We start from the raw sequence: 23,916 nt of genomic DNA, 5'->3' as shown, positions 1-23,916 counted from the left end.
GTCAGCGCAAAGGGTCGCAGGCTTCCAAATCCACCCTGGCTCGATGGATCAAGGAACCAATTCTTGAAGCCTACCGTTCTGCTGGGCTTCCGGTTCCATCAGGGCCGAAGGCCCATTCTACCAGAGCCGTGGGTGCGTCCTGGACATTACGGCACCAGGCTACGGCTCAGCAGGTGTGCCAGGCGGCTACCTGGGCGAGTCTGCACACCTTCACCAAGCGTTATCAGGTGCATGCCTACGCTTAGGCGGATGCCAGCCTAAGTAGAAGAGTCCTGCAGGCGGCGGTTGCCTCCATGTAGGGAAGGACTGTTTTTACAGTCCAAACTTGAGGTATTAATTTACCCACCCAGGGACTGCTTTTGGACGTCCCAATCGTCTGGGTCTCCCAATGGAGCGCCGAAGAAGAAGGGAATTTTGTTACTTACCGTAAATTCCTTTTCTTCTAGCTCCAATTGGGAGACCCAGCACCCGCCCCTGTTCCTTCGGGATTTTTTGGTTGTTCGGGTACACATGTTGTTCATGTTGAATGGTTTCAGTTCTCCGATGTTCCTTCGGAGTGAATTGTTTAACCAGTTATTGGCTTTCCTCCTTCTTGCTTTTGCACTAAAACTGAAGCAGCCCGTGATCCACGGGGGGTGTATATGCAGAAGGGGAGGGGCCTTACACTTTTTAGTGTAATACTTTGTGTGGCCTCCGGAGGCAGTAGCTATACACCCAATCGTCTGGGTCTCCCAATTGGAGCTAGAAGAAAAGGAATTTACGGTAAGTAACAAAATTCCCTTCTTTGTAAATGTTCCTTGAAGAAGAATGACTGCTATAATTTTACAGTGTCTAACAAAATCTAAGAACATTTGACAGACAGTGCTGATGTAAGGCAGACAGGAGGCAAATGGGATCCAGACACTTTTTTGTGTTGTGTAACGATCTGGATCAAAGTTTGAAAATTGTGAATTTTTAGAGACGTTTGTCAAATTTCTGTTTGTTTGTTTTTTGTTTTTTTTTATTATTATTATAAATAAACACAAAACAAAATGACCTAAATGTATCATAAAATATAATGGGTCACTAAAAAAAAGTCTCAATCACTGTGTTGTGTTGAAATATTGGAGAGTTATTGCCTCAGAGTGACACAAATCAGATTTGAAAAATGTGGCCCAGTCACTAAGGGGAGTCTGTATGTTTTGCTTAGCATTTAACTGAAAAAGTCATGTGGGAGGAGCTTTGTAAGGGGAGCACAGTCTTTTGCTTTCAGCATTGTCAGCAGGCCTAATGGACTCCGGACTTGTACTCTCCTCATCCACAATGTCCTTTCCAGCTGGATGCCAGGCTAGCATTGTTCCTCCCAATGTCCTCTCCGGCTGAATGCCGAGCTAGTAGTGTTCCTCACAATGTCCTCTCCGGCTGAATGCCGAGCTAGTAGTGTTCCTCACAATGTCCTCTCCGGCTGAATGCCGAGCTAGTAGTGTTCCTCCCAATGTCCTCTCCGGCTGAATGCCGAGCTAGTAGTGTTCCTCCCAATGTCCTTTCCAGCTGGATGCTAGGCTAGCAATGTTGTTTCTCCCAATGTCCTCTCCAGCTGGATGCCAGGCTAGCAGTGTTCCTCCCAATGTTCTCTCCAGCTGGATGCCATGCTAGCAGTGGTCCTCCCAATGTCCTCTCCTACTTGATGCCAGGCTAGCAGTGTTCCTCCCAGTGTCCTCTCCAGCTGGATGCCAGGCTAGCAGTGTTCCTCCCAGTGTCCTCTCCAGCTGGATGCCAGGCTAGCAGTGTTCCTCCCAGTGTCCTCTCCAGCTGGTTGCCGGGCTAGCAGTGTTCCTCCCAGTGTCCTCTCCAGCTGGATGCCAGGCTAGCAGTGTTCCTCCCAGTGTCCTCTCCAGCTGGATGCCAGGCTAGCAGTTGTTCCTCCCAGTGTCCTCTCCAGCTGGATGCCAGGCTAGCAGTGTTCCTCCCAGTGCCCTCTCCAGCTGGTTGCCGGGCTAGCAGTGTTCCTCCCAGTGTCCTCACCAGCTGGATGCCGGGCTAGCAGTGTTCCTCCCAGTGTCCTCACCAGCTGGCTGCTGGGCTAGCAGTGTTCCTCCCAGTGTCCTCACCAGCTGGATGCCAGGCTAGCAGTGTTCTTCCCAAATATCCTTTTCAGCTAAATGCCAAGCTCAATATCCAGCACTATTTCCTTCATCTATATTAAATGAAATCTTAGCATCCTCTAAATTATGTCTCTTATAGGCATCCCCTAAGTCCATTGTGTACATTTAGCTAGATTTTTTTGCGAAATAAGAGACTTATTTTTATGATAAAATCTACCATATTTTCCCCCCATTCTACAAGTTGATGGAATTTAGAATGAAAACATTGAAATCCCCATTTAGTTGCTTGCATTGGCAGGCGTCCGTTCCTCCGGTCCAATCTGATGTGAACGCTATTTTATTAGACAATATTTAATCTATTTTTTTCCGAGCGGAGTCTTCTATTGGTGATTTATTATCATCGACGTTTTGTAAAGATGGATTCAATCCTCCTTTAATGAATAAATCTCGAATTACAGACCAAACAGAGCAAGATCGCCTTCATTTTGGAAGGCTTAACGGTGATTAACACCCATCACTTTATTAAAAGTACTCACCCATGTCTAGTTTGAAAGTGCTGACAATTTAATCTAAGATTTTTTTTTTTAATTAAGAATTATTCCAGTCCTGGGGAATTCCAATCAGAAGAGAAAATCCTCTGCAATTGATCGTTGCAAAGTCCTTTTTATTTTTTCACAAGGAGATACTGTTTTCAGAAAGAAACAAATGAGTTGATGTGTTGCATTATTTTATTGATCTGTCTCCTTCTTTTTAAAAAAAACAAAAACAAAACAAAAAACCCACACAAATATTTTGTTTGTTTTTTACAAGGAGACAAATCAATCCACCTTTTTATATATTTATAGGTGGATTGAACTCTGCATTGATTGGCGAGTGCTGAGGAACTTTGGCAGGCACACAACACGGGGGAGGTGGAGGTTCTAGTGGACCACCCGCATGATCAATATCCGAAAGATACAGGCAAAGTGGTAGTGTTCCTTTTATTACGAAGGAACTCAGGGGACGTCCATTTGATATTTCATCCATTCGGGATTTTTATCCAGTCTCGTTTGAAAAATGGGGAAGTGATCAGAAGAGCGCAGTGCACCGGCCGATAGCGGCTCATCATCCTGGGTGCAGTGCGCCATTCTCTAATGATGTAACCTTTTTCTTTTTTTTTCTCCTTGACTTATTTTGTATATGCATGTCAATAGTGATGAGTGAGCACTAACGTGCTCAATAGTGGAATTGCGCCGCTCGGGTGGGCTCGAGTAACGAGCATAATGGATGTCAATGGGAAACACAAACATTTTTCTGGCAGATTTTAATGGGAGGGCTGATGAAGAGGTCTCTGTTTCCCGGTCGCGGGTCTGGCTGTTTCCCGGTCGCGGGTCTGGCTGTTTCCCGGTCGCGGGTCTGGCTGTTTCCCGGTCGCGGGTCTGGCTGTTTCCCGGTCGCGGGTCTGGCTGTTTCCCGGTCGCGGGTCTGGCTGTTTCCCGGTCGCGGGTCTGGCTGTTTCCCGGTCGCGGGTCTGGCTGTTTCCCGGTCGCGGGTCTGGCTGTTTCCCGGTCGCGGGTCTGGCTGTTTCCCGGTCGCGGGTCTGGCTGTTTCCCGGTCGCGGGTCTGGCTGTTTCCCGGTCGCGGGTCTGGCTGTTTCCCGGTCGCGGGTCTGGCTGTTTCCCGGTCGCGGGTCTGGCTGTTTCCCGGTCGCGGGTCTGGCTGTTTCCCTTTTTCTCTTTTTTTCTCTCTTTCTCTCTCTCTCTCTTTCTCTCTCTCTCTCTTTCTCTCTCTCTCTCTTTCTCTCTCTCTCTTTCTCTCTCTCTCTCTTTCTCTCTCTCTCTCTTTCTCTCTCTCTCTCTTTCTCTCTCTCTCTCTTTTTCTCTCTTTTTCTCTCTTTTCTCTCTCTTTTTCTCTCTTTTTCTCTCTCTCGTGGGATATATGGAGCGTCTCGAGCATACTGATACTCGCTCATCATTACATGTCAGCTCTTTAATGTAGAGATGCTAGATGATTTTTACATTTCTCTTCCTCTCCCTCCTAACCATTGCAGGAGACCTCTCACCTTCCGGCGTCTATCCTCCTGGCTCAACACAAGGGCAAAACCACTCAGATCGAAGTGCAAATTGAGAAGACAAAACCAGCGGTCACTTTTTCGACTGGCATCAAAATGGTAAGTGTTAAAAGGGGTTACAATTGTGTCAGCTTGTCTTTCTCAATGTACATGAGAAATAGTTATTCAGACCAGAAAAATATGGGTGTCTTGCCTGTTTTGGTTTCCAATTCCAGGTTTTTGTTAATGGGAATCTGTCAGCAGGTTTTTGCTATGTAATAAGAGACTGATGAAGGGGCAGAGATCTTGATTCCAGCGATGTGTCACTTACTTGGCTGCTGCTGTTTCAGTCTTTTATTATTAGCAGGAGATTATCAGTACAGGACTAGGTGTCTTGTGCCTCCTAGTCCTCCTGTTCTGTGTAACTACACACCCACCACAGATTTAGCTGCTTTCTGTTAATATGCAGTGTACACAAATCTGCCAATCAGTGGTGTGGGTGGGGTTATACACAGCTCTGCATTTCGAGCACTGCTAGATCTGCAGCCGGGAAAATGGGGATTGTGTCAAAATGACCTCAAACTGACAAGCAAGTGACACATCACTAGATTCGGGGTCTCTACCCATGTTATGCTGCTTTCAGATTACATAACAAAAACCTGCTGACAGATGCCCTCTAACAGTGATCTGTACAGGACTTTAGAGCATATGGTCTAAAGGGACTTTTCTTTATAACATTCTGTAGTCGTCTCAGCTGTTGTTTATAGAGGCATCCATTACATGACTGCACAGTGTATATATATATAATTTTTTTTTTGTTAGAATGGAAACCTATGGGAGACATATTCCATTGTAAGTCTATGCAATGATGGATGTTGGAGGTTTATGTTGGGGAATTATCACAGGTTACAGACAGCCCTGTGGTGTCCGACTGCAGAAGGTCACTGTGTTTGGCGGCACAAACTGCTCCTTGGTATTCCATTCTTTCTTCTTTGGTGTGAATGGAGTTCTATGCATCTTCCCTGTTAGGGTTAACTCTTTCCCTTTTGGACCCTGCAGATATCGTGGCAGTTCAGCTGCAAATCCTCATCCCCACTCCCTGTGTCCATATAAACCTGCATTTCCTTTTGGTTTGTTGCCAATGATAGTTTACTCCTAAGGTGTCCAGATTGGAAGCAGTCGGCTTGAAATCTCCTGTCGTAACATGTTGCTGTCATTCTCACAAACTCCTCTTGCAGATAAGTTCTCCATGGGTTCTCCATAAGATAGTGGGGTTGACTAGTGCTCATCCTGTTCGGTCGCTGCCTAGGGTTTATTTCAGGGTCAACCAGGGCCTAGGTATCCTGATCGGCGAAGAGGTGTGGAACCTATCTAGGGACGATGGGGAAGCCAGGATCCAGTGGTAGGTTTTACCAGGGGGTCACCATGTCCCCCTAGAGACAGGGTTGCCCTCTTCACCCTCCTTTTCGCAGCTCGCCTGGTTTTCCTCCATACCTAGCGTGGCAGGAATCTTTACCATATATCTCTAACGTACACTGCTAATATTCATTATATCCCAATTTGTACGTATATGCAAGAGGTTTTCCAAGTTTCCAAAGTAAGTGCTTAGTTTTATTTATTTTTTTAAGACTGCAAACCCATATTTTGAAGTGGAACAACCACTTAAAGGGAACCAGTCACCACTTTTTTGGCCTATAAGCTGCGGCTATCACCACCGGGCTCTTATATACAGAATTCTAACATGCTGTATATAAGATCCAAGGCCAGGGGTATAACATTTAAAACACTTTATAATACTCACCTAACAGTCGTGCGGTGGGCCTTATGGCCGTCTCCGTTGTCCGGTGCTGGCGCCGCCTCTTTCGGCCATCTTCGTCTTCTTTCTGAAGCCTGGATGCATGACGCGGCTACGTCATACACACTCGCCGGTCCTGCGCAGGTGCACTACAATACTTTGGTCTGCCCTGCTCAGGACCTGAATGTCGGCGAGTGTGTATGACGTCGGACGTGTCATGCGCCGCGGCTAGAGGAGAAGAACAAAGATGGCCAAAAGAGCCGACAACGGAGACGCCCATAAGGCCCACAGCGCGACCGTTAGGTAAGTATTATAAAGTGTTTTATATGTTATACCCCTGGCCTGGGCTCATATACAGCATGTTTGTTACGTCACCACCGGAGTCTGCTCTAGCGACTGCTCCGATCGCCAGGCGACGCCGTGTTCCTGCCGTGGATGGTGCTTGTGATGGGAGAGGAGTCGATGCCAGTGGCACCGGTGGGCGCAGGCTCCGCTCATCCACTGGGCTGGGTTATCTTGGGATCTGCAGTACCACTGGCTGACTGTGGGTGGCGTGTGTCTCCCAGCTGAAGTTGCCAGCGTTCAGCTACAGCCAATGGGAAGACACCACACCCTTCTGAGTTCCCCTCCTGTCACATGACCACTGCCAGAGATAGTTCTGATTTCCTGGCTCCTGGTCTGCCCTATTCTGTTTTGTGATTCCTGTGTGCATGTTTCCTGACTACCCTCCTGCCTGCTGTTTATGTATCTCGCTGCTTGATCCGGATTTGACCTCTGCTACGTTTTCTGATTACGTCCTTGTCTGCCGATTCTGTCCCTGTTCCGCAATTCCTGGTTTGACCCTGCCTGACGACTACTCTCATCGGACTGCAGCCTTCCACAGGTAGTGATCTCCAGGGCCCTGTGTAATTCCAAATCCCTGTATAGGGGTTAAAGGGTTTCAGGGTTCTGGGGGTCCTGCTTGGTGAGTGGCTTCCCTCTAGCCTGTCCATTACATCCCATCTGAGTCTGTGGATCCAAGCAGGCGTTACAATGTTAAAATGCTGTATATAAGAGCCCGGTGGTGGTGGCCGCAGCTTATACGCCAAAAAAGTGGTGACAGGTTCCCTTTAAATACAAATGTAGACACCCCCTTTAATTTAGTAAATACATCCTCATTACACAATGGTAGAAATTGTTCTGACGGCCTAGGACGGAGTGGTGAATACTGTAGTAATAGAACAGAAGTGCTGTGTAGGTGACCGGTCGGTTTGCAGTGACGATCATGTAATGGCCACTGTGTGTAGGTTTTGGCTAGCGTTGGCTAATGCGTTCCTTTTATAGCGGCTCAGATTTGTGAAATGACTGTTATGTTTTATTAGCGTGCAGTAATTTCCTGCAGAGGGAAAAGCTGAGAAATGGAGATGTGGGTGGGCTGGGGATGTGTGGATTCAGCTTATTTATATTCCCCATGTATTTCGTTTCCAAACCTCTCTTCCTTATTTTTTCTCATTTAAAGAATAAAAAATCCTGGAATAGACACAGATTCTGAACCCAATCTATAGAAAAATCTGCTTTTTCTGGCAGCGCATAACCTATGACTGTCCAGTCCTCCTCCCCCCTCTCTAAAGAGAATTTGGCAAAGTACAACCACTCCACTTTCTATAAATCTGCTTACTGCTGACCTCCGATGTTGTGAGCGTTTGTGTACCGTATACCTTTAAAATAAAGGTCCAAGATCCAAGAACAGATTTCTCTTTCCATCTAGAAAAGTCCCATGTTCTGCAAAAAAATATTTGAATACATCTTCATAGCTTTCAAAGCTATGATTTAGGTTCAGGTCAGGAGACCCCTGGTTGGTCCATTTATGGACGATATAATAGTCACATAAATCCCCCTTCCCCGTCATGATGTAATCCTGAGTAGGAGCATATTTAATTCCATTCGTTGCTGAAGTGGTTAAGTTTCCTTTCTATCTGGCTTTGATTAACATGTAGTTGTTAATCTTAACTGCAGCCACTCCCTTCTGCTATATAAACCCATTCCTTAGTCACTCCTATGCCAGTTATAGTTCTTTCTATGCTGACCTTTGAAGGAGTTGTCTCTGGAGTTAGGTGGTGGTTCAGTTTTTCCTTGTTTATCTCTCCTTACTCATGTTGCATTTTCTATTAGAGACTAGTGTCTTGCTGGCCTGCTCACTAGTCAGGATAAGTCCAGGGTCAGCCATGGCTAGGTCATACACGGGGATGAAGAACCCCAGACTAGGGAGCACAGGGATCAGCCACAGGGGAGTTAGGTGGTGACCCTTCTCTCTTAATAATTAGAGCCTACCTTTACATCTTCCATGGCATACCCCTTCTCTTACGCTGCATGCCGGGCGTTCCATCACCCCAGCATGACATTACGACACACACAATGTTGATGTGTCCTGAAGCATCTTCCTCTTGGGAGAGTTGGTTGGTCCAATTTAACAACCGTACATGTAAATGCATCAAAAATACTGCATGCTGCTGTTGCAGTTCCGTGCTTGGAGTCATCTGGAGATGTGAAATAAACAACCTATTTTTTGGGATCCCTGTGTCTTCTTTAGAGCTTAGTGGGGTTGACTAAGTGCCCATCCCATCCGCTTCCTACCTAGGGCCTTCTCTAGGGTCAGGTGGTGAGGGAAGCCAGGGTCCAGCGGAAGGTTTGGTCAGGAGTCACCATCTCTCGCTTCTCTAAACTCAGGGCTTCCCTTCCCAGAGATTTGTGGGGTTGACTAATATCTCGTCTTACCCGCTCCCTACCGAGGGCCTACTTCAGAGTCAGGTATCCGGCTCGGCGCATAGGTGCAGAACCTATCAAAGGTGGCGAGGGACGCCAGGGGCCAGCGGTAGATATTGTCAAGGTCACCATCTCCCGCTTCCCTAGCCCCAGGGTTTCCCTTCCCAGAGGTTAGTGGGGTTGACTAATCTCTCGTCTTATCCGTTCTCTATTTAGGTTCCGCACCTATGCGCTGAGCTGGATACCTGACCCTATAGTAGGCCCTATCTGGGGTGGTGAGGGAAGCCAGGAACTAGCGGTAGGTTTGGTAGGTGTCACCATCACCCCCTTTCCTAGAGACAGGGTTTTCCTTCCCCAGACACTGGGTTTCCCTTCCCCTTCGCCGCTTTCTTGGTATTTCCCCGTACCTGGCATGACAGTAATACCCCACTATCACTTTAGCCTGGAGTGTTGCTTTAAAGTAAAGCATAAAATTACACTGTTAAAATAAAACAGCTGGAAATATTCATCAAAATGATACTATTTGCTTATTTTGGAATGCGTATGTTTTTCCTTGACTGATTCACAGTCCTCCAAGTATCTGTAATAGTAAAACAATTGATAGTTACAGAACCTCACCCCCAATTTATTTTGTATACATGCCAAAGGAAAAGAGTAGTAACTGGGCTGAAGATCGGCTCATACCAAGATTGTTGTTATTAAGTGATGAGAAATTAGATAAATGAAGAAAATCGTGATCAAAACGATCAGTCGCACAACTGTTCCGTTATTGAACGCACAGGACTCGTCAATAAATAGTTTTCCTGGTTATAATGTCCACTTTTCTGTCTTGAGTTAGGCTAGGCTCACACACCTAGAGTTTCTGTTGCAATCCTCGAAAAACAAGATTCCCACAACCGTTATTATGAGGCCTGCGCGGTGGCTCAGTGGTTAGCACTGCAGTCTTATGGTGGCTCAGTGGTTAGCACTGCAGTCTTGCAGCGCTGGGGTCCTGGGTTCGAATCCCACCAAGGGCAACATCTGCAAGGAGTTTGTATGTTCTCCCCGTGTTTGCGTGGATTTCCTCCGGGTTCTCCGGTTTCCTCCCACACTCCAAAGACATACAGATAGGGAATTTAGATTGTGAGCCCCAATGGGGACAGTGTTCCTGAGGTATGTAAAGCGCTGCGGAATATGTTAGCGCTATATAAAAATAAAGATTTATTTATTTACTTATCTATGAGGCTGAGGCAATGACTTTGGACACTAGTCCTTGCAGTGTTTGTCTTTTTCGGATGGGCATGCAACACTTTTGGACATATCTGAAAAAGATAATCCCTGCCGGAACAGATATTGGACATTGTCCAAAGCGACGCCATTGGCAAGGTTGACTCTCTTTGAGGCCCAGGGCAAAGAAAAGCTCTTAAAGACCCCATTAGTCACATTTATTTCACTTTATTATTTAATTAGAGGAGGGGTTGTTCTCCCATGACTTACTGCTGAAAGTTTTTGCCCTCCTGAAAGATTTGGACCTGTTGCATTATGGCCCCGGTGGTTTCTTCCTCTTCAGTATTGTTGAGCAGGAGAACTGAAGCTGACCACCATATCCTGCAATCCAGCCGTCTTCAGAACAGCGCTTACAAGCTCTATAGCAAAGAGCTTGTAAGTGCAATCTCTTTGCCTGAGTAACCAGCCACCTCTTATAGATTGTAGCGGTGGCTGTGACCTAGAGAACGAGCAGTAAATACAGAACTAAAATCCCTCAGATCAGGCTCCCAATGGCAGCGGTAACGTAAGTGTGACCCTAGTCTTGCTCAGTAATGCTACTACATTATCTAGGGAGAGTCTCGCCCCATGGAAAATCAAATATTCTCCAGTGAAAGGACTCTTCTTTCATTCTCCGCACAGTGCTCAGTGACATAACCGCCGACAAGGGAGATAATTGTTTATTTTAATTTTTTCTGTCATTTATTTATATATTTTGAAAGCGAAATTATATTTATCTGTGCACACGAAACGCCACCATTGTGTAAGAATGGTCTCTCCATTCACCGTGAGTAAGCTCCTCCATGTATTCAGTGACAGGGCGCTGGGCCAAGAAGAACAGGTTTGACCTGTCTTTAAGGATTTACAGCCCAGTAAACTGCACAACTGTGCAGGCAGAGGTCACCGCAGAGGTCACAGAGTTTGTTCTTCGTTTCTGGCATTGTACGATGGTATTCCCCAGGAGTTTGTGCTATGGCAGGTTCCAAGAATTAAAGTTGAAAAAATATATATGTTTATTTATATATATATATATATGTGTGTATATATATATATATATATATATATATATATATATATATATGTGTGTATATATATATATATATATATGTGTGTATATATATATATATATATATATATATGTGTATATATATATATATATATATATATATATATATATATATATATAATATATTAATATTAATAATAATTAATAATAATTTTATTCATTTATATAGTGCTATTAATTCCACAGCGCTTTACATACATTGGCAGCACTGTCCCCATTGGGGCTCACAATCTAGAGTCCCTATCTGTATGTTTTTGGAGTGTGGGAGGAAACCGGAGAACCCGGAGGAAACCCACGCAAACACGGGGAGAACATACAAACTCCTTGCAGATGTTGTCCTTGGTGGGATTCGAACCCAGGACCCCAGCGCTGCAAGACTGCAATGCTAACCACTGAGCCACCTTGCCGCCCAACCATTTAAAGGGGTTGTCCGGTAAAAAACCAAACAACACCTGTCCACAGGATTGGCGATAATTTGTAGATCGGTGGAGGACTGACCATGGGGATCCGCACCAATCGGCACAACGGGCACTTATATACTCATTATGGTAGAGCAGCAGTGCCCATATACCTGACTTCGGTTCCATTCATTCCCTGTGGGGCTGTGACTGCTGCACCAAGCTTTTATGTAAGTGCCACATTCTATCAATTTGGTGCTGGTTCCAGGATTAGGACCAATCAGTAAGTTAACACTTATCCTATAAAAGAAGGATAACGTGCTTTGATAGCACAACACCCATAACACATTACCCACCGTAACATCCCGTTGTCCCACTGCCTCTTTACCTGCCACTTTCCATTAGGATGTGAAAAGGCAGTAATTATTCCGTCCTCCGGGGTCGTGATTCTCTGCTTAACAGTGGTCAATCCCCCAACTTCCAGAGGTCCCTTCATTAGACACCAATGGACGGTTTAGATGATGCGGTCAGTAGCGATCGTTGCATGTAAAAAGTGAGACAGTAGGAGATTGCTCGCTCTGTCACTCCATCGGCTCTTCGCACTGCGGCCGTGGGGTGATGATAGTTTCAATGGCAGCACTAGACCTTCGTATTCTGCTGTAGAACAAAGCAGAATAGACTGTGTCAGACATCTGTGCAAAAGGAGATCCAGCACTCGTCCAGATAAAATCAATTCCCTTATTTCAAAAAAATCATTAAAAACATGGCCCATAAAATAGAACAAGGTACTGGCACCAATACACACCGCTAGACATCTGGTATCACCATGTTTGTGACCTGTATAATAAATATACAGTATATATCAATATTTTATCCCGAATGATGAACACCCAAAAAAAATAAAATAAAAATGAAAAACTCTACATGAATGGCCATTTTTGTTCATGCCGCCACCTATAACAGCAAATAAAAAAAAATCATCGAAAAGTTGAAATGTATCCCCAAATAGTACCGGTAACAACTATAGCTGGTTGAATAAAGAAACTATTCCTCAAACAGTTCTGTACTCGGAAAAATGAAAAAGTTATGTCTTCTACAATGAAAAGCATAACATTTAAAATGTTAAAAAACCCAGTTTCCATCTATCTCCGTTCTATTCTAGCTCGATGTAGCCAGAGCTGTAACTCAAAAAAGAGGGGCGGAGATAGGAAGGTGTATTTACATGGCCACGCCATGATGTATGTGCTTGGTTTGTACAGTCATTCTGGCTTTCAGTCCCTATAACTCTGAGCCCAGAGTCGCATGTTCAAATCTCCAACTGAGGCTAAAAGAGGAAAAAAAATGTATTTCAAGAAAAATTAAGACTTACATTGTTTAAAAAAATTAAATAAAATTGAAGGTAAAGTATTGTTTAGTTAAAGGCATTGCAAGCATAAATATATCTGAGTTGCACTTGTGCATGGCTTTTGAAATGATTCACATAAATAAAAAGTTACAGCCGCCTTATGGCTTAGGCTGGACTCACACGAACATATTAAAAAACGGTCCCATTCTCATTTGCGAAAGTCGGACGAATTTTTCTCACTTGTCATCAGTGTGCTCTCAGTGTGCTGTCAGTATGCTGTCCGTGTGCAATCCGTTTTTTTCTCAGCAGCTATTAGTCATTTACAGTCAATAACATGAACATTTACAGTGTTCTATGCTACATGATAGAATTGTATTCATAAAAACGGATGTCACTAGGATGGTCTGTGTGCCGTCCGTTTTTTTTCTCGCACCCGTAGACTTGTATTGGCGAGTCAGAGACGTGTTACGTATGAATACGCAGCATGCTGCCGCTTTTCTCGCATCCAGAATCTGGATGCGAGAAAAGCTGACCAACAGCTCGCACTCATAGAATAACATTGGTCCGAGTGTAATGCGAGAATTTCTCGCATTGCTCTCGTCCGATTTTCACGCTTGTGTGAGCGTACCCTTAAAGTGATTGTCCGGTCTGCAGTCACTCAGTAGATCATTTACAGCACTTCTAGGGGGTAGTGCACAAGTAAGATCCAATTCTATAGAACAGTAAAAATAGAACTTAGCACTCAAATCAGGTGAAAAAGTAAAATTTATTGTGGGTATCCAAACCAAGCTAACATCAACGTTTCGGTCCACATAGTGGCCCTTCGTCAGTGTGCGGAAAGGTTTAGAACTGCACCAGGAAGAGCGAGTGTTAGGCCCTGTGCGCACTTACCGGATTTTGCCGCAGATTTCCTGTGGTTTTGCTGCATGTTTCGCTGCAGAAAATGTTCATAGCATCTCTGCAGTGAATCACCAGCAAAACCTATGGGAAAAAAAAATGCTGTGCGCACTAGGCGGAATTTGACAGCTGCATGTTTTGCTGCAGGATTCCCGCAGCAAAAACAATTGCATGCCAATTCTTTCCGCACGTCGCTGCGGGATTTCACTCCATTGACTCCAATGTAATCGTGAAATCCCGCAGGGAATAACGCAGGCAGCAAATTCTGTGCGGTTCACTGCGTTTTCCTGCGTTATTCCCTGCGGTATTTCGCGGTTTACCTCCGGTAATGTACATCGCCTGTCTGCGGTTTTGCAGGGAAGTGATGTCATTACAGGAAGAGGAAGCCGTGCAGAGAGTAAACACACACATATCACTGACACCCACAGACATCACAGACATAGAACACATAGACACATAGAACATACATAGAAATCAAACGGAAATATAGAAAAAAAAACACGTGGGCTCCGCTGTATCTTTACCGTCCAGCCGAGGTAAGCACACAGCGGCGGCCCGGTATTCTCAGGCTGGGGAGGGAGAAGGGCAGGGTTAATGTCCCCCGCCTCACTCCCCCTCCCGCAGCCGAGAATATCAGCCGCAGCTGTCCCGGCACTGTCGCATGCATTATGCGGCAGCACCGGCGTGTCCCCGGCTCTTCCCGCAGCCGTGTAGCAGTGGCAGTCAGGGTAATACAAGGGGTTAATGGTGGTGGATCACCGCCATTAACTCCAGGCTTGATCATGGCAGCGTCTATGTGACAGCTGACATGATCAACCCGTAAGTAAAGTGAATAAACACACAGAAAAATCCTTTATTTTAAATAAAACACAAACAAGCCTCGTTCACCCTTTTATTAACCCCTCCCGAAACAAAGATCCGGCGTAATCCACAGCTCCAGCATAATCCACAGCTCCTGCGCTGCTTACATCCAGCCGCGACTGACACAGACACTGCTGAATGAATGCAGCCTCGCAGCGAGACAGCAGAGGTAATTACCGGTCATTTCCCACGACCGGTAATGTGAACTCACTAACGACCGTGGGAAATGCAGCGATCTGTCCTATCTATCCCTCTATCTATCTGTCTATCTATCCCTCTATCTATTCTTCTGTCTCTTTATCTATCTATCTATCTAAAAGAAGGAAATGATTTTTTTTTTCTTTTTCTTTCTTTTTTTTTTTTCAATGTGCTTTATTGCATTGAATGCAATAAAGCACATACCAACCCGCACGCGGCAAAACCGCTGCAATACCGCGAACAATACCGCGGTAAAAACACAGCAAACCGCGGCAAACCGCATGCGGTTTTCGGGTGCGGTTTGCCGCGGTTTTTTACCTCCCGGAAAGCGTGCCAGAGACCTCTCAGACCTGCCATGCTGATTTCTCATCTTTATTCACAAAAATGTTTTTGTAAATAAATTTTCAGAAAAAGCTGTTGTATGTGTATATGAGGACAGTGACAGACAGTCATGTGGGTTCTGGCAATAGAAGGTCACAGCGTTTGGCTCTGCAGAATGCTCCCTGACTTTCTATCGTTCCTGCTGTCAGTATTCATTGGTATAGGTAGCTTTCCTGCTGTATTCATCTCTCCCCCTTTTAGACCCAGCAGGCGCTCGCCTTCCATCTAGTTGCTGATTATCAGTATTCTCTTGGTGCTTAAATACTCCCTTCTTCCCTAGACTGGTGCTGGTTATTTTATTGAGTTCCTTCTTGTTCTGGTTGCAAGCAGGTTGCTTGCTCTCTATAGCATTGTTGCTGAAGCTTTGCTGAACCTCTACCTGAGTTATCTGTGGATAAGTAGTTCATGCTTTTTTTTCCCCCCTGAGTGTCCTCATGAGTCTTCCTTTAGCGTTTAGTGGGATTGATGAAAAGCTCATCCCACCAGTTCCCTATTTAGGGTCCAGCACTAGGGATATCTAGGGTCAGGTATCCGGCTCAGTGCATAGGTGCGTAACTTATCTAGGGTGATGACAGACCCCAGGGACCAGTGGTAGGTTTGGTCAGGGGTCACCATCTCCCCCTTCCCTTACCTTTCGCCACTCACTTTGTACTTTCCTGTACCTAACGTGACACATTTTATCTTGTATTTATAAGCAGTTTTTCCCTCTGTAGGCTCACTTGGGCTACATTCACACTAAGGCATGATACAGTCTGGGTACAGACAGCCATACCCTGTCGACCCCAAACAATCAGCCAGAGGCATTCCCTGCGTTGGTAAGTGTAGACTAGAAGCTATGATGTCTCCCGTACACTATATACACAGAGAACAAAATATCCTGCTCCCCTTTCTCTCCTTAGCAAATGCAGTGCTGCTGTGCCTCCAGCTCTTGGGTCAAACACTAGAAGCTTCAGCAGCACCTCTGCTTCTCTGTCTCTCTTCATCAGCTATTGTTAATACATTCGTTCTGTTCTCGTAGAATATTATACTTCTCAACAACACATGTCCAGTTTACACAAGACAATGGGCTGCCAAGAATTATATTTTTTTAAAGCGATCTTTAAAATAATTTCACCCAGTAAAGGAGTGTTTTGAAGATTCCACATGTAATTGGCAGCCTGTTTGGAAAGGCCGATAATCGGGGAAATGAGCGTTCAGTAGCTCATATAGTCAGGAAAAATGCACTGCGAGTCAAACGTTAAAGGGAACCAATCACCAGGTTTTTCGTAAATAACCTAAAGCCAGCGCTATACTGGCACTATCGTGCTGATTCTATACATACCTGCAGTGGGCAGCTCAGATGTTTAGGCTTTGAAATCCCAAAAAGTAAAGTTTATACAATTAGCTGCTTGTTGAGTGACAGTTGCACTGGAGCAGATCATATATTCAGTTATTCCCTCCCCCTGTTAGTTACAATTAGCATAAGTATTATACCATCGATTCACTTTGTCTGTTGCAGGACCTGTGTGAGGGCATACCCATGTGACCAGAAGGGGCGGGGGCGCAGCCACCAAAGCTGGATTTCATGTCATATGGGTATGACCTCACCACAGGTCCTGCAACAAAGATAATCGTTTGTATAATGCTTATGCTAATTCTAACAGAGGGAGGGGATAACTATGAATATATTATCTGCTCCATTGCAACTGTCACTCAAGCAGCTGCCGATTTTTTTTTTTTTTTAACTGTACTTTCTTGGATTTTAAAGCCTAAACATCCGAGCTGACCACTGCAGGTATGTATAGAATCAGCCTGATAGTGCCAGTATAGCACTGGCTTTAGCTTATATATGAAAATCCTGGTGATTGGATCCCTTTAACCATTTAATACTGTGGGTGAGCCATTCAGTCGCTCACCTCCTATATATGCTGGCTGGACACTTCCTTTAGTGCCAGCTATAGCTTCTCTATACTGTTCTAGTGAGGTGTTGTGATTCAGGCTTACTGGTGGTTTTAGAACTTCATTGCTGTGAGCGGTTGTGGTCTTAACTTGAGGTGAGCGAACCTGAGGTGTGGTTTTCGAACCGAACACCAACTAAAAAACGGGGCTCGGGTTTGGAGTTCGGATGCTTTACGTGCGAATTTGACTCTCACAAACAACGCTGTGCTCAGGTACGCTTGGAGCTAAGCCCTGTGCAAGCCACTTGCAGAGTTTGAACGGCTCACACTGGGGGCAACAACAGCGTTATCTGATATAGTGTGCAACACCCCCCCCCCCTCCCACCTAAAATTAGAAAATACCTGACCACCCTCCCCTGGAAGTAATCTGCTTATGGCTGGCTGTATGTGGGCAGAGACTCAAACTGCCAATTGGTGTTTCCGAACCTCCTCGGGCAAGGTTTGGACACCTGGTGGCTCGGTTTGTTTGCTGCCGGTGAACCGAACCTCCAAAGGTTTACTCCTCTTTAGTCTTAACCCTTGTTGTCCTTTTGTAGCTGCCTTACTTCTCTTGCTTTTCTCCTTACTTTCTTACTGTGTGTCTGAGTTTTGATTTTCCCCTGTCTGTCTTTATCTGTGTTGCCATCAAACTCCTGCCCCTTCCTTCCCTGGAGGGGGACAATTTAGTTCTGGTCAGGAGAATAGTAAGGCATGGGACTCCGGCATCTCCACCATTAGGGGTAATCCACAGGTTAGGGATAGCCTAGGGCCCCCAGTATAGGAGCCCCCTGTTCCTCAATATCCTACAGTCGCATTGTGACAATTTCTCAACCCCACTATCGTAAAACTGCACCAAACTTTGCAAATTGTAAAACAGCTGTTGGTATTTTTTATTTTTCCTCTTGAACTCCGAAAGGATAATCCGCAACAAATGTCGTCCCCTTGACTCCTACCATATTCCAGCCCGGGTATAACAGGCACTTTTGGGTCTGTGCGGCTTCATACAGGACTGATTCATGCAACTTTGTGATGTATATGAGCCCTAAGGGCTTAGCCCTAATGAAGGGGGGGAGGGGGGGAATGAAAGCGACTAATAAATCTCTGCCAAAATGTAAGTTCTGAACATTTATAATCAGATGAAGAATAAAGTAGCATTTCTTTCCTATAAACAAGCCATCATATCAGACTCACCACTGTTAAAAGCATTGAGCCCAGAGATTAATTAGTAAACTGTGGAATGTGCTGGAGCAAATGTGTGTGATTGGCGGCCACATCTGTTCCGGCAACTGGTGGACGGCTTACACCGATATTTCCAAAAAGGCTTAAGAGTTCTCCGCCACATTCTACTTTTGTAAGTTGGAACTAATTTGCTGCCTGCGAAGCATCCCCGGTTTAATTAGGGATGGAACAGTTCAACTATTTTGTATTTTTAAAGGGAACCTGTCACTAGAATTTTCACTATGAAACTAAAAGAATCCCCTTCTGCAGCTCCTGGGCTGCATTCTAGAAAGGTTCATCTTGCTTCTGGCCCCCCTTTCAGACCTAAATAACAACTTTATAAAATATTACCTTTTGGTATGCTAATGAGCTTTGCTGGCCCCGGGGGCGGGCTGTATTGCATCCGTTATTCCCCCTCCTGCCGCTGTTCGCTGTCCCCCAGTGTTGATTGACATAGATGAGACCGCCGCCCTCATCTTCCGCAGTGCTCCGGGAGTCATGCGCAGTGGCACTATCGCGGGACTGAGCACTGTTCAAATTGCGAGCGCTGGTGATCTTATTGCGCAGGCGCGAGATTATGGGTGGGTACTTGGATGACGCTGGTGATGACATTCACAGCGCTGCCCATAAGCTCGCACCTGCGCAATAACATCACCGGTGCTCGTGATTTGAACAGTGCTCAGTCCCGCGATAGTGCCACTGCGCATGCGCGAGCCTTCAGGAGCACTGCAGAAGATGAGGGCGGCGGCCTCATCTATGTCAATCAACACTGGGGGACGGCGAACAGCGGCAGGAGGGAGAATAACGGACAAAATACAGCCCGCCCCTGGGCCAGCAAAGCTCATTAGCATAGCAAAAGGTAATATTTTATAAAGTTGTTATTTAGGTGTGAAAGGGGGGCCAGCAGCAAGATGAACCTTTCTAGAAGGCAGCCTCGGAGCTGCAGAAAGGGAGTCTTTTAGTTTAATTGCGAAAATTCAGGTGACAGGTTCCCTTTAAAGTGGCAGCATCACAAAAAACGACGGCGAGGGAGCGGAGCGCATAGTTGACGTCAAGTGCGGACCCTCGAAATACCAAATATACGGAATATATAAAATGTATCCGTGTCATCTCCGGACAGACACGTAGATTCCTCCTGCTTTCTAATTGCTTTATGTAGGATACAGCTGAAAATTGGAGATCAACAACATAAAAGAATACACTCGAGCGCTAATTTCAGATTACAGTGTGAATAGAGCCAGCTGTTACATGTTTTCACACGATTTGTAAGGAAATCTCGCCTGTTCCCGCTACTACCATTATTTTGTTAAATTCACTGTACTTAATGTGTGCACAGAGAATAGTACCTCATTTGTAAGTGATTTCACAGTGGGGTTTTTTTTGAAAACGAATTTGGCAACACTTTGCTCCACCATCTGAGAGCAGCAAGATGTAGGTGCAGAGATCCCGATTCCAGCGATATGTCACTTACTGAGCTGCTTGCTGCAGTTTTGATAGAATTACGGTTTTATCTGCTGCAGATCTAAGCGTTTTCTGAAAGCTGAGCCCTGTACAACCTAGCCCACACCACTGATTGGCAGCTTTTTGCGTACACTGTGCCTAGGCAGAAAGCTGCCAATGAGTGGCGGGAGCAGGGCTATAGAGCACATGCAGATAGAGGATTATTTGGCAGCAGGTAGTTATTATCTCCAGCTGATAAAGTGATTAAGAGATAATAGAAAAAATCACGGTATCGGCTGCGCTGGTAGGGATGTTCATGAGGATGATAGTAATAATTTCCAGGAGATTTTATTACAGATAACTGTGCCACAAAGCGTTTCGGGGATACATATTCCCCCTTCCTCAGGTAGCAGTGATCATACCTTATATACATAAATTTAGAGGTCCCTCACACCCCTTAATCAATTTAACACATGGATCGTGAATTCATTAAAAAACGATCAATCAATCAGCAGGGTTTGTATAGACCTTAAGTCACAAAAATCAATTACATATATTCATATTTAACAGCAATATTAAATGAAAAAAAATGTGTGTATTTAGGATTAAAAATACTAATTAAATTGAATACAAAATAATTATACCATAAAGAACAACAAATGGGATATATCAACGTTTATATTCGGTCAATATTTTTGATTATTATTTTTTGGATCCAATATTTTTATTCCCAGTTCATTATTTTTATTCTTATTTTTCATTTTAATTTTTGTCTTTTAATTTTTGTCTTTTAATTTCTATTTTTTATTTTTCATTTTAATTTTTTTTATAAAAAATTGCTTGAAGAATTAATGGAGTTGGCTATGACAGACTAGTAACGGTAAAACTGAATAAAAGCAATTATTTTGAAAAAGAAAATGGGTTGGAGGTCCAGCATTATCATGAAGGGATAAATAAATTAGTTTTTACTAATAAATTGTATATAAACAATGGATTGTATATTGATTATGAAAATTATTCGCTGTTTGCTTTGTTAAAATCATTCTATAGAAATATGTCTATGAAAAAACTCCCTAAAATTTTTTTTTTACATATATATAAAAAAAAAATATTAAAAACACCATGGATTTTATTAAAAATACTCCAAAATGTTTACAAAAAGGGAAGGGTTACACACGTGCGCCCATTCTTTCTTTTAATATTACAGCTGATAAAGTGGCAATTTTATCAATTGCACCAAGTAGCTCAGTAAGTGACACGTCACTAGAATCAGGGTTTCTGTCTCTACAGTCTACTGCTCTTAGATTACAAAAAACACAAAAACCTGAGCTGAAACAATGTTCAGTAAACATGCAACATTAAGCATGTGAATTGCAGCCTTAAGACTAGAAAAAACCAAGGAGAAAAATTGTATGAAAAATACCCTGAATATAAATAAATAAATTGCAAGTGCTTAATAACAGGGTACTTAGTGTATACATTTTTGCAAAAAGGTAAAAAGCTGTCTCACCTCGTCACGGTGTACCCATCTGAGACAGTCCCTAACCTACTGAAGTTAAAAACATTATCAATACCTGACTTGTGTCATGTCAGAACTCCAATATGGATGGTGGCAAGTGGTTAGCTGTGTCCCAGATTACATGGCATAAAACTGGTGACAGATTCCCTTTTAAACACATTTTTAAATATGTTTTGAATTAATAGATACTCCAATATTTCTAGTGGCCATCGCCATTCCTTCTTAAGATGGGAACAATTTGGGAGGAGCAGAGGAAAATCACATTTCTTGCGACTGCTCTCTCCTTATCCTCAACAGAACATTGGGGTCATTTATTATGCCTAATTTTAGTCAGTGGGGCGGCCGGGCGTGCGAGTGTGGGGCGGCCGGGCGTGCGAGTGTGGGGCGGCCAAGCGTGCGAGTGTGGGGCGGCCGGGCGTGCGAGTGTGGGGCGGGCGTGCGAGTGTGGGGCGGGCGTGCGAGTGTGGGGCGGGCGTGCGAGTGTGGGGCGGGCGTGCGAGTGTGGGGCGGGCGTGCGAATGTGGGGCGGGCGTGCGAGTGTGGGGCGGGCGGGCGAGTGTGGGGCGGGCGGGCGTGCGAGTGTGGGGCGGGCGGGTGTGAGAGTGTGGGGCGGGCGTGCGAGTGCGGGGCGGGGCGTGCGGGCGTGCGAGTGTGGGGAGGGCGGGAGTGCGAGTGTGGGCGGCCGGCCGTGCGACTGTGGGGCGGGCGTGCGAGTGTGGGGCAAGCGTGCGAGTGTGGGCGGCCGGCCGTGCGACTGTGGGGCAAGCGTGCGAGTGTGGGCGGCCGGCCGTGCGACTGTGGGGCGGGCGTGCGAGTGTGGGGCGGCCGTGAATGCAACCAGTAAAACTTGAAAACATGCTTCCTTGCTCAATTTAAAAACAACAGAATGTCGCCATTTCTGGAGGCAATGCTTCTAAAATAAGGTCCTGATGAAATTGCGAGAGCCGGACTATCGATCTGCGCATGTGCCAATGCCGGTAATGATGGTGATTGCTCAAAATTTTGAGTAAGGGGAGCAGGTCATAGAAAAGAGTGAAAGACAGTAGGAGGGAAGAAGAGAGCCATAGGTGCAGGACATGTATTTACAAAAATGAGTCATTTATGCGCTAAAAAGCTGCTGACTGGTTCCCTTTTAAAAAGAAGTGTAAGAAATTATACAGTTTATCACAAAGGTGAGTACACCCCTCACATTTTTGTAAATATTTTATTATATCTTTTCTTGGGACAACACTGAAGATCTGACCCTGTGATACAATGTACAGCGTCAGTGTGCAGCTTGTATAGTTGTGTAAATTTGGTGCCCCCCTAAATAACTCAAAACACAGCCATTATTGTCTAAACCACTGGCAACAAAAGTGAGTACACCCCTAGGTGAGAATGGTCAAATTGTGCCCAATTAGGCATTTTCCCTCCCCAGTGTCATATGACTCGTTGGTGTTTATAAGATGTTCAGTTATTTAGAGGACATCAAATTTACACTGTTAGACTGGAGTCACACTAGTGTATGGCATCCGATGCGCTAATGACCCTCGGCTCAGGCTCTGCTGTGAGCGTGAGCCGCGTGTCAAGCAAGTGTGATCTGATCCTGCGATCGGATCATAGCTGCGGAGCAGAGGGAGAGAGTAATCACCCCATCTCCTCCATTGTCAGCTGAAGTGTATATCGCACTGCACTCGGATGTCATCAGAGTGCAGTCCCATGTTTCACTCACGCCCATAGACTTGTATGGGTGCGAGTGACACGTCTCTCGCATACACTCACAGCATGCTGCGATTGCTTTCTATGTGCGATTCCGCCTGAGAAAAAAATGTGCAGCTGGGAACTGCCTGATAGAGTAACATTGGTCTGAGTGGAATGCTATTTTATTTATTTTTCAAATTGCATTCTACTTCTCCAATTTTACTTGCCGTGTGTCCTAGGCTTTATACAAGCTGCACACTGACTACTGTATATTATATCTTAGTGTCAGATATTCAGTGTCGTCCCATGAAAAGGTATAATAAAATATTTACCAAAAATGTGAGGGGTGTACTTACTTTTGTGATATACTGTATCTGTGTGTATATATTTGTATGAGGTCACCTACAAACTGTACATAAGCTGTCAGTGTAATGTACCCGCTCCATTCCTACATACTACTGACGTGACGTTTCGTCTGAGCGCCGCCTTTACGTTTTCCTTTCAGCCCACTTTACTCCCATTACAGGATCAGTCCATTTAAACTTTTTTTTTTTTTTTTTTTAACAAACTCCCTAAACATGTCTAACAAAATCCTACACACACACCATTTCTAATATCCAAACTACACACCCGTGCCAAGAAGCCACACAGTGAATACGTTCTGGACATTTGCCTGAATTTGACTAAACCGGCTGCAGCGCAGCTGAAATCTAGGCGAGCCTTCCCCCGCCAGGACGCTCCGCAGACATTGCGGCTCTTGTTTCTGGCACTTTACCACAGGCTGGTTTTCACGATCAGCTTAGTAATGACTTATAGACGACATGTCTTCAGAGTCTGGGTTACTTTTCTGGTTTCTTCCCTCCCCGAAGACATTAATTCGGATAATAATCTACTACGACCACCGTATAAAATAATGTGGTGGAGAAGAGCATGGTCATTTGCACTACTGTTGTGTAACTCATGGTCAAGAGATGACACAAAGAAATGGCTTCCATTGGTAAGAACACGGATTACATCTACATCATTTTTCGGTATATGTTGGGTGCATGGAGGCCCAAGGATACAGTGTAGATTGTATGCTGGGAGGCTTCCTAGCGCAACA

The 23,916-nt window shown here is 44.9% G+C and overlaps 1 protein-coding gene across 1 annotated transcript in view; it reads left to right on the top strand.

The window, feature by feature from the left end:
- Nucleotides 1–23,916, top strand: part of MNAT1 (MNAT1 component of CDK activating kinase) — a 191,496-nt gene that overhangs the window by 69,191 nt on the left and 98,389 nt on the right. Inside the window, exon 6 of the mRNA XM_075331260.1 lies at nt 4,114–4,233. Coding sequence (XP_075187375.1) covers nt 4,114–4,233 — 120 coding nt within the window. The remainder of the gene's footprint in view (nt 1–4,113; nt 4,234–23,916) is intronic.

Source organism: Anomaloglossus baeobatrachus, chromosome 12, assembly GCF_048569485.1.
Source record: "Anomaloglossus baeobatrachus isolate aAnoBae1 chromosome 12, aAnoBae1.hap1, whole genome shotgun sequence".
NCBI classification, from domain to species: Eukaryota; Metazoa; Chordata; class Amphibia; order Anura; family Aromobatidae; genus Anomaloglossus; species Anomaloglossus baeobatrachus.
This window is presented reverse-complemented; position numbering and strand designations above follow the sequence as displayed.